The sequence below is a fragment of the Garra rufa genome, chromosome 15 (assembly GCF_049309525.1).
Source record: "Garra rufa chromosome 15, GarRuf1.0, whole genome shotgun sequence".
Classification (NCBI taxonomy): domain Eukaryota; kingdom Metazoa; phylum Chordata; class Actinopteri; order Cypriniformes; family Cyprinidae; genus Garra; species Garra rufa.
Window position 1 is genome coordinate 5,742,631 of NC_133375.1, and position 12,330 is coordinate 5,754,960.

Below are 12,330 nucleotides of genomic sequence, written 5' to 3' on the forward strand. Positions count from 1 at the left end.
CTATAAACAGCCACCCCATTCAGTAAAGACCCTTTGTGACTTACCCTCTGTGTGGAGGGTGTCAATGATTGTCTCTTGGACCACTGCCAAGTCAGCAGTCTTCACCATTTGTGTGGTTTCAAATTACAAGAGATGTGTGGGATTTATACTGTATGGATGGTCATTTAATGAAACTCAAATGTAAATATTCTAGATACTGGAGATACTGGATTTTTGACTTTCATGAGCTGTACACAATAATCATCAAAATTAAAACAAAAAAACTTTTTAAATGTTTCACTTTACATAATTAATTACGTAATGAATCTAGAACAAATGAAAGTTTAACTTTTGTAAATAAGTTGCAATAAAAAAAAAACCTTTTCATGATATTCTTATATTTGGAGCTGTACCTTTAAATAGCATCATTTTCATTTTTGAGTGCAATATTCTTTTAAAGGTACGGTAGCATAAAGAGTTTAATTCTAAGCGGCAAAATGACAGCGGAAAATGATCATGTATGAAAAGTTTACTCTTTATCAGTGTTGACATTGTCTAGTAAATTAGCCTTTTTAAAATTTACTTGAAGTTGAAGAATGTGAAAGTCACTGCTCATTGTGCATCATTTGTTTTAGACTCTCCCAAAGCTGCTGTCTCAAATGGCTCCAGCATTCAGCCTGTCCAGCTGCAGTTTTGTAGTTGAACGCTCCAAAGAGTCCACGGCACGTGTGGTGGTTTGGAGGGAGATCGGAGTGCAGCGCAGTTACACCATGGAGAGCACGCTGTGCGGCTGTGACCAAGGCAAATACAAGGTGAGGGGTGGCTATTCTTACACAGACAACGGTTATTTGAAAAAAAAAACTTTTTAATTTAAAGCCTTCTTTTCATCAGGAATATTTTCAAGGTTTAAAAAATCTCACTGCTGAAGTTTTAAAAGAATATCAGGTTACTAAGACAACTGCAGATAAAGAACAAAAGCACACTCAGCATATGAATCACCATTTGGTTCTTGTTATTCAATTATTTCATATTCAGAGCAGGGGCAGGAAACAATCGACATTAACAAACAGGAATCTGACGTCATGTGTGCCATGAGAAAGTGTTTTCAATGAGTACAGTCCAGGGTTCAATGATGGCCCAGGGTCAGTGTCACAGTTTTCAGGTTGGTTTATTGAACTTTACTTTCCCAATCGGGGCAGCGCAAGTCTTCTATTTGACTTACATTTAAGTTTATACATGTATCTTAATGCCTTGAGAACATCATGTGGTGTTCTGCGATTCATTAGACATTGTTATGAACTCTGACTGGGGGAATTAAACTCTGGACATACATCAATGTGATTGTCAATGTTACCTAGTTGGCTAACATAAAAGTTTTGTTGAAGTCTTGACGATGAATTTTGGTAGTCTTGGAGGCATCAAAAATTATAAACCACAGAATGCCATGCCAATTTTTCCATCTTTCCACCTTTATCTTAATGATTATTTAACGAAGCAAGAAAATATACAGTATGTCACAAAAGTGAGTACACCCCTCATATTTCAGCAATCATTTTAGTATATCTTCTCAAAGGACAATACTATAGAAATAAAACTTGGATATATTTTAGAGTAGTCAATGTGCAGCTTGTATAGCAGTATAGATTTACTGTCCTCTGAAAATAACTCGACATACAGACATTATTGTCAAAATAGCTGGCAACAAAAGTGAGTACACCCTAAGTGATAACAGCAGTATGTTGTTTAACCATGCAAAGCCACATGTCCTCTTCATCATGTTTGTGTTTTTATCTGCTTGACAGAACCATACAAAGTTGTGTATCTTGTATTAGAGCAGTTAAAATTTGATGCTTTAAGTACAATTCTCTCATACTGACCACTGGATGTTCAATATCCATTCACAGGGTGAGGGTACACTAAAAAGAGAGACAAGAAACTTTCAAAATGTAACACATTGTAACCCCATGTGAATGCTGTGGAAACACACAAAGAATAAAAAACACTTTATCCTAAAATTAACAACACAGGATTGTTTTTAACCATATGCAGGGTGCAAATAAAAGTTGTCCAGTGTGGCATCAAGGTCCTGGCTCTCTGTGTGGGTGAGATAGGGAAGTTATCTAAAGATATGGCAAGGTCTTGGCAGGGTGTTTCTTGGCTGGAATGAACAACAGCTTGGTTTGTGATAAAATTCAGCCATCTGAGTTGAGTGTTCATCCAGACGGAGATGACGCACTTTACCCTGTGTTTGCAGTTCAGGCTCTATTCATTTGACACTGTAATTCAGATTTGATGGGGTTCATAACCCACAGTTAAAAATGGTGCTTAGCCCTTTTCACATTGTTTAACCCATTGTTTAACAGGCCTTAACATCCCTTTTTAACCCGGAGTTAAAAAATGATGCGAAAATATTTTCACCAGCTTCATAAAGTGAAAATAATTACCCCATAGCCTTTCCAAAACCATCCTGACATCCCTAATACCAGTGAAGTTGTAAAAACTCTAAAATAACTTGAATGCAATTAAATGGTGACTAAAACATTCTATATTTTTGGCAGGTCTACAAACTCTGGGTGAGCTTTTTACTCAGTATTGAAAAGGCAAAATCATTTTGGTTCATGTACTTTTGTACCCATGTTGTTCTTTTTTAATAGTTCAAACATTTGACATTTTCTTTATTCTTTACTCTTTTAATTTGAGCATATTTTAGTGTCACTTAAAAGCGCCCTCTAGCGTCTATTTACCTATGTAGCCAGTAACCCATTGCTTTGAGATTTTAATAGAAATCTGACTCTCAAAAAGCATAAATGTTTTATGATCATAAAGTAAGTTTTTCAGAATATCTTTATATTTGCTTGTTTAAAAAAGTATCATAAATTGATGACATACAGCGGTGGCCAAAAGTATTAGAACACTAAAAAATGGTTTCTAGTCAGTTATAATCTTTTGCTGTAGTGTGCCAGTAGGAAACATCAGTTTACATTTACAAACATTCATTTTGCCATTATTTGTAATAATCCAGAGATCTGGATCTTATCATCATCCAGTCTATCTGGAATGACATGAAGAAACAACAAACTGAGACTAAATCCAGAAGAACTGTGACAAAGATGCTTGAACACTGTCTTGTTTTCAGAAAAAAAAAGTCAAAATTAAGTGCATTTTTGCTTGAAACAAGCAAAATAATCTGCCAATGGGGTAAGAAAAATTAAAGATTATTTTTCTTACCCCATTGGCAGATTATTTTGCTTGTTTCAAGCAAAAATGCACTTAATTTTGACTTGTTTTTTTCTGAAAACAAGACAATAATTTTTACTCATCTAGAAAATCCTTCTTGATTTAAGAATTTTTAGATATTTTGGCTGGAAACAAGACAAAAAATCTAAGCTAGAAAAGCATTTTTTGCAGTGACGAAACCTACCTGAAAAACTATGCGCAAATGCACCTAGGGCAAAAGCTGCTTTAAAGGCAAAGGATGGTCGCACCAAATGCTGATTTAATTTAAGTAATAGAAGTTAATTGATAAAGATTATGTATTTATGACATAATTTTTTGACAGCATCCTCATTTTACAGCATTTTATACAAGTGCCTAAAAGTTTTAACAGTACTGTAGCTTTGCAGGTAGGTTTCTTGAAGCATCTTGGAGATGCAGTTTTGTAGCTGAACGCTCCAGAAAGGCCATTGCACGCGTAGTGTTTTTTTTTTTTTTTTTTTTTCTTTATCAATGAACTTCTATTAACTAAATTAAATCAACATTTGATGTGACCAATCTATTGCCTTTAAAGCAGCTTTTGCCCTTCGTGCACTTGCGCATAGTAGTTTTTTTGAAGCATCTTGGAGACATTGCCACAGTTCTTCTGGATTTAGTCTCAGTTTGTTCTGTTTCTTCATGTCATGCCAGATAGACTGGATGATGATGGTGAGATCAGATCTCTGGATTATTACGATTAATGGCAAAATGAATGTTTGTAAATGTAAACTGATATTTCCTACTGACACACTACAGCAAAAGATATAGAAATAACTGACTTTAAACCATTTTTAGCTGGTGAAACTACAAGTGATCTAATAATTTTAGCCAACACTGTATAATTTACTTTGCATTTAATCAGCTGTTGCTGTACCCTAAACCTAACTATTCCAAACAACTTAAAAAGTAGCCTGTGCTCCAATAGGTTATACTTTGAGCAACCCAAGTATTACATTTGGCAGTAAGAGTCAGGGTCTACTGTATGTAACTAATTGTGGCTGTACACAAATTTTACCTCAATTTATAGTTTTACATGGATAAATTTCCCATGATCCATGCCTGAGTGAGGGGACTACATTTAGACAGGCAGCAGTATCAGACATCTTGGGAGTGAGAACGGTTGACTTTTTAATGGAAGAAAGAAGGGAAAAACCCCTGGGTGCTCTGTCCTCTCTGGTTCCAGAAACATTCATTTGATTTAAAAAGTGCAAGATAAACATCACTGCTAAAAATGCTTTTCTTAGATTTTTTTTTGTCTTGTTTCCAGCCAAAATTGGTCCATGCATTTTTGGATCCATTCCTTTTTAACAATGATAAGGAAAAACAAAACAAAAAAAGACTTGTTGTACTGAATCCCAAAACTGAATTTAGATCTGTACACACAAAACCCTGTGCACAAAATATATAGTTCATTTCCATTTTTTAGTATGACTTTGACACCTATATTAAACATTTGAATAATATACATATTAATAAAAGATAATACTTTTGCTAGTTTACTTTGGCCAAATAAGATATAATCACTGCAGAAAATACTTTTCTTATTTAGATTTTTTTGTCTTGTTTCCAGCCAAAATATCTAAAAGTTCTTACATCAAGAAGGATTTTCTAGATGAGTAAAAATTATTTTCTTGTTCAGAAAAAAACAAGTCAAAATTAAGTGTGTTTTTCTGTATAATAATCTGCCAGTGGGGTAAGAAAAATTATCTTGTTTTCTGTTTGAAATAAGAATTTTTTTTTTTTTTTTTTTTTTTTTTTGGCAGAATTTTGGCTTATTTTTTTTCTGAAAACGAAAATAATTCAAGAAGGATTTTCTAGATGAGTAAAAATAATTTTCTCGTTTTCAAGAAAAAAAAAAGTCAAAATGAAGTGGGTTTTTGTCTGCCAATAATCTGCCAATGGGGTGAGCAAAAAAAAAAAAAATCTTATTTCAAACAGAAAACAAGATTATTTTTCTTACCCCATTGGCAGATTATTTAGCTTGTTTCAAGCAAAAAGGCACTTAATTTTGACTTTATTTTTTCTGAAAACAAGGAAATATTTTTTACTCGTCTAGAAAATCCTTCTTGATTTAAGAATTTTTAGATATTTGGGCTAAAAACAAGACAAAAAAATCTAAATAAGAAAAGCATTTTTTGCAGTGGTTACAGTAGATCTTATATGGCAAAAGAAAGCTATCAAAATGATTAATCTGTATATTATTAAAATCTTTAATATAGGTGTGAAAAGTCATACTTAAAATCTGAAATCAACTATATTTTGTGTGTGCAGATCTAAATTCATTTTTGGCATTCAGTACAACAACTCTTTGTTTTTTGTTTTTCCTTATCATTGTTAAAAAGAATAAAGGAATGGATGTGAAAGTGCATGGACCGATTTTAATGTAGCATAACCTATTTAATTAAGCCCTTCAAATATTTGTTAAATGAAGCATTAGCATCATGACAGTGTCATTCAATGTAGCTGCATGCTTAAAAAAATGTTTCGTGGACACTAACAGAATCCACTGAGCTGAAAAGATGTATTCCAGTTCACTAACTGTCAAAAGTGATGACCACTGCTTGTTTATCTAACTAAATGATGTTTAAATATGATTAATATAAAATGACAGGTTTTCATGCTGAATGTGAACAGTAGATGGCGCTGTAGGCCATGTGTAAAAGATGCAGTCGTCTTAGGTCTGTAATAGTGACTCACAGTCTCCTGTCTGTAGGACACATAATGGCGTCTCTGTGAGTTCAAGGAACATGGCTGAAGATTCTTATTGCCCACTATTTATAAAATAATATACCAGTGACAAAATGAAAATGTACAGTAGATTAGTGGAATGCTTATGCATTGACCCATAAATAATTAAATAAGCAGCCCTGTATTCTATAGTTCTATAACTATAGTGCATACCTGTGTTATAGAGCCATTAAATGTCAAATATTTGCTTATGTGGCCACTATATGTTTGAATCTGAAACGGCTCACAAGCTTTTGTCTTCTCATTGTTTGCTGTCTGTTAATTTTAATAAAAGTTTGTGCTGAAAATGTTTACACTGCAAAAAAGCTTTTCATGCTTAGATTTGTGTCTTGTTTCCAGTCAAAGTATATAAAAATTCTTAAATCAAGATGGATTTTCTAGATGAGTAAAAATTATTGTCTTGTTTTTAGAAAAAAAAGGCAAAATTAAGTGCATTTTTGCTTGAAACAAGCAAAATAATCTGCCAATGGTGTAAGAGAAATAATCTTGTTTTCTGTTTGAAATAAATTTGGCAGATTATTTTGCTTGTTCTAAGCAAAAATCCACTTAATTTTGACTGTTTTTATGAAAACAAGAAGATAATTTTCACTCGTCTAGAAAATCCTTCTTGATTTAAGAATGTTTAGATACAGTATTTTGGCTGGAAAAGCATTTACTTTTTTAGCCTAATTTAATTTCATCCCCTTAAAAAAAAAATCTAGTTAATTTAAGTTTAATTTTGACAAAAAACAAATGGCAAAGTCTAGTACAAATGGCCCACTTTAGACTGGAAGAAACGGCCTGACTGACGTGTCAAGTACCATTTTCAGTACATTTGTTTTTACATGTCATTTAGCAGCAGCTTAAAACAATAGCTGATAAATAACAAGACATGAAATGGGGGACTAAAAAAATTAAACACTGGCTTGGCAGTCTCTGTGAACAGCTTTATAGAAAACACCTGAAAATGTAGGAAAATGTTGACTGATGTGATTAGGATCCAAAAGCAATACAGTAACTGCTGTTTACTTCACAGATACAAAACAAATCAGCTTGTGGGAGTCTAGTTTACTTGCTACTAATACCTCAAAGAAAACTTTAAAAGATTTGATGTCATTAATAACAAATTCAGCCCAGTGCATCGTAAACACGACTTTGCTTCCAAAGAGATTTGAATAAAAAACACCTGTGTGCCCTTGCTTGAGGAAGTTATGTACAGCCTGCCAATCATCAGTTTCACCAGATTGAGAAAGTATTTTCCAGTTTAGTGTGCAATATGCATCAGAGATCAGCCGATTAGTCCACAGACTGTTTTAGTTAGTTTCACAGACAAATTTGATTAGTCCAATATGTGAAGATAGCTTTTTGCCTGCAGAAATGATTATTTATTTTGGCAGTTTAATTTGGTTTTGTTTTCACTTACTCTTTAGTCTTTGGGTTGTTTTATTTATACACTGTTTATTAGCAGTGTTAATGTACATTTTAGTTTTGACAACCCTAGTGACAAAAAAGAATTTAAAAAAGCAATGTATATTATTATTTGATTATTTAATGAACAGCTAAGCATCACATATGATGTAACATATATGTCAATGGAATATTTTTTGTTCAATACAAGTTAAGCTCAGTGGGCTTTATTTGTTTCATGATGTTGATGTCTTTTTAAAAAAAATATATATATATATATATTAGTGGTGGGCCGTTATCGGCGTTAACGTGCTGCGTTAACGTGAAACTCTTATCGTGCGATAAAAAAATATCGCCGTTAATCTATTCTCAAATTTGGGTTGGGAGCTGGGTCTAAACTACGCAAGCTATGATGACTTTCACCTTGATAGTTTAACGCGGATGTATACCAAAGACTATAGAATATGGTCGCGCGTTTACGTCTCCTCCGCCAAAACACAGACGGGATCGCGTCGTCCTCCATTCATAAAAACCGAATATACTATAGCGAAATGCCACGTAAATTCGTCGTTTTTTGGATTCATAAATCAAATGTTGGTCTGTCACTTAATTCAAATCGCGATATGGACTAGTGTATGTGAAAACTGAAATGCAAAAAGACCGTTTTAATATGAATCCGATATGTTCCGTTTGCCTAGCTATGTATGCATGGCGGAGATGAGCTTTTACTACACGCATACTGAAACACACGTGACGCTCCCGGTAATTTTTGGCATTTTCATCTCACATGAACAGATAAACTCAATCGCCCAAACTGCTGTGAGTGTCACTTTTACCGTTTCATTTGAGAAAACTAGCATCATATCATACTGTATACACAGAAACTTCACGGCAACCTGTCAAAATAAAAGTACGGTGTAACGTAATGGGTTGGGTAGGTGTTGACGTAAAAAAAAAACACAATCTATAGGTAGAACAAATAATTTCATTGTTAGTTAGTTAGTAAACACAAGTACATCTAATTGAACATAATTTATTTTCATCAACAAATTATCATAGAACAGCTTTATGAGCTTTATGATCCATTCTCAAAGACTTACTTTTAATCATTATTTGGGTAGCACACATATTATGAATGCCTTCAGCAGAATTCAAATTAGCCATTTTAATCTAGATTAATCTAGATTAATTCCAAAATTTAATCTAGATTAAAAAAATTAATCTATGCCCACCCCTAATATATATATATATATCCATCCCTGGGTTACCATCAGGTACTTGGAAGTGAATGGAGCCAATTCTTAGGCATTAAAATACTTCGATAGACACAAGATGTAAACAATGTGCTTGTTAATATGATTACAATGGGACAAAATCACTTCTTAACCTTTAATGTGTGAAGTTATTTCCACTTTTACAACTTTGTTACAATGTCAGTGTACTCCCTAAAACCCTAAACACCAATAACATTTACAAGAGCAACTTTAAAGCTCAAACAATTGCTGGTTTTAAAAGAAGAATTAGTCTAAATGATGTTATAATATAATAAGCTTCACATTTCTGCTTCCTCCAGAAATTGCCCCCTTCATTTGTCCAAATTATTTTTGAGGAAATCAACATGGCACAAATATATATCCACTCCTACTCAAATGTTTGTGATTAGTACGATTTTCTAATGAAATGTGTCTAAAAATATAATATTGTGAAATGTTACTCAATGTTAAACAACATTCTTCTATTTTAGTATACAGTGCCTTGCGAAATTTTTTTCACATTTTGTTATGTTGCTGCCTTATGTTAAACTACTTTAAATTACTTTTTTCCACATCAGTCTACACTCCCTACTCCATAATGGCAAAGCAAAAAATAGGTTTTTAACATTTGTGCAAATTTATTAAAAATAAAAAACTGAAAAGATCCCGTTGCATAAGTATTCATACCTGACACTCGAAATTTATCTCAGGAGCATTCAGATTGCTTCTAGATGTTACTACACTTCGAGTGGAGTTAAACTGTGGCAAATTCATTTGAATGAGTATGATTTAGAAAGGCACACACCTCTCAGAAAAGGTCTAACAGCTGAAAATGCATATCAGAGCAAAAACCAAGTCCCGAGGTCAAGATAACTGCCTGTAGAGCTCAGTGACAGACTTGCGTTAAGGCAATGATCTAGAGAAGAGTTCAGAAAATAATCTGCTGCATAAAAAGGTTTCACAGAAGCATTATCCATAATGGAAGACGATTGGAACAACTAGGACTCTAGAAAATGTCTGCCAGCCCCCATCCAAGCTGACAGAGCTTGAGAGGTGAAAAGGTGAGGCAAAGAATGGCAGATAATTGCCAAATGCAGATGTGCAAAGCTTGTCACATCAGACCCAAAAACACTTGAGGCTGTAAAGGTGCTTCAACTATGTACTGAGTTATGTACTGATGCAATGTACTTATTTCGGTGTTTTATTTTTAATACATTTGTAAAATTTGCAAATCTGTTTTTTGCTTTGTCATTATTATGGTGTATGGAGTGTAGATTGATGTGGGGAATAACTAATTTAAAGCAGTTTAACATAATGCTAGCCTGGGTGTCCCCATACTGCCTTGCGCAGCGCGATTTTATTCACGCTTCTAGTCAGTCTGGAAACCATGGACCTAATTTTCACCTAAGATAGGGAACCAATCACAGAACGGGGAGGGAGCAGCAAGACGATGACGCCTTCTATGCGACTCACCGAAGCAGTTTGTTACTATGGATCCAGCACGGCAGCAGCCGCGAAGTTATCTTTCGTGTCTACACCGGACGCGAGCGGCGTGACCCGACGCGACAAATGACATTAGAACCTATTATGCTGTCTACATTGGATGCGGCGAGACACGGCAAATCCCGACTGTAATCTGCTGCCGCGTTCTATTTATGACGTGCTCACACAAAAGTTTAAATGATTTGCGTCCAGTGTAGACAGACTTTAGCTGTTGCGGTGCGGCAATTGCCGCGTCCAGTGTAGACACGGTATAGTGTTCTAAGTAGTTTAGAACGCAAGTTTATTTTGAAAAAAAAGAGCAACTTTAGGCGTTCGCTCTACATACGTCATCCGGTATAATTGAAACGATTGGCTATGAGCTACGCACAGGCGCATTTGATAGACATTCGTATCGCCCAATAAACGGCTCTGGGCATTCGTAAACCACGCCTCAAATACGAGAAAATGAACATGTGGTACTGTGTCCAAATTCAGGGTCTGCATCCTCCTTAGGATCCTTCCTACCAGGTTGAAGGAGGAGGGGTCCTCCGACGACCGCAAAACCTGGAAGTAGGTGTCTGTGAATTTGGACAGCCTACCCTTCTCCCTTACCCGTTGCTCATATCCTGTCGCCTAGCAACCGAGACAGCACAAAGCAAAAAGTATCTGTACTGCACAAAACAAAAGAACCGCTCTTTTGTCCCTAAAAGCGTTAAAAACAGCTTCAATCACTAACAAGAAATTAGCTGTGTGTAAGGGGATATTCACAAGGCAGTAAGAAAGAAGCTAGTTTACGAAGTGATGTTTTTTACCATATAAACATACAAATTAAAAAAAAAAATAAGCTTAATGCTAAAACCAAAGACAACCGCTGTAAAAAAATTGTTTTTTGAAACGCCAGTTTTTAAAAAACTTACATCATTACTACCGCTCGCTTCTCTGCCGAAAGGAATTATGGGATAGGTAGGACGGGAAAGGATCCACCAGACCCATCCTTCCAATTCGGGGAAAAGGAGGACGTATTTGTGGGCCGCATTTGAAGTATCCTACGAATTTGGACAGCCTTCGTCGCGGCGCTGTGACGTAGCATCCTTCAAATGAGTCCTCCGAAGGATGTAGACCCTGAATTTGGACACAGCCGAAGTCATAACGTGGTCTGGTGATAGCCAGGCTAACATAATGCTGCAACAAAACGAAATGTGGAAAAAAAATGAAGGGGTATGAATACTTTTGCAAGGCACTGTAGATTAAAAATCTAATTTATTTTTGTGATCAGAGTTTTTCAGCATCATTACTCCAGTATTCAATGTCACACGGTCCTTCAGAAATCATGCTGATATACTGATTTATTATCAATGCTGGAAACAATGCTGCTTAATTTTTTTTTGGAAATCGTGATACTTTTTTCTTTTCTAAAAATGTACACTGATGTCCAGAAAAGTCTGGGGTCGGTACATTTTTATTCTTTCTTTTTTAATACTTTTATTCAGCATGGATGTGTTAAATTGATTAAAAGTCATAGCAAAGACTTACATTGTTAGAAAATATTCTATATTTAGAATAAATGCTGTTCTTTTGAACTTTTAAAGTATCACAGGTTCCAAAAAATAGGTTGCCAACACAGATAATTCTAATAATAAATCAGCATGTTAGAATAATTTCTGAAGGATCATGTGACACAATTGATGGCTGATAAAAAGTCATCTAGAATATTGTCATGCAGAATAATGCATTAACATGTACTTTATAAGTACTAATAAACTGCTAGTATGCTAGTAATATGCATAAACGACTAGTTAATAGTGAGAATTGATCCTTAAAATAAAGTGTTACCATGTTTGTGTTTTTGTGTTAATAAGTATATTTAAAAAAAATAAACATTTAAAAGTTATTTGTATGTATATATTGTACTGTATCTTGTAGTAGACCTGGAATATACCTTGAATCAATTCCTTCTTTTAATTATTTTATTTTAGATACATACTGTTTAATTTATGTAATTTATCATGTCCCACGTCCAGACATAAAATCACAGACGTCCTCTGTTAATACCACAAAACCAGTAATAAGTAGCATTTGTATTTGAAGCAATGAAAAATAAGCCAAAAATACATTGTATGGGTCAAAATGATCAATTTTTCTTTCATTCCAAAAATCATTAGGATATTAAGTAAAGATCATGTTCCATGAAGATATTTTGTAAGTTTCCTACCATAAATTTATCGAAACT

General features: G+C 34.4%; 1 protein-coding gene across 1 annotated transcript in view; it reads left to right on the forward strand.

Annotated features, from left to right (window-relative positions):
- The window catches only part of agtpbp1 (ATP/GTP binding carboxypeptidase 1), a 75,681-nt gene that overhangs the window by 48,563 nt on the left and 14,788 nt on the right, over positions 1-12,330 (forward strand). Inside the window, exon 24 of the mRNA XM_073818864.1 lies at positions 615-791. Coding sequence (XP_073674965.1) covers positions 615-791 — 177 coding nt within the window. The remainder of the gene's footprint in view (positions 1-614; positions 792-12,330) is intronic.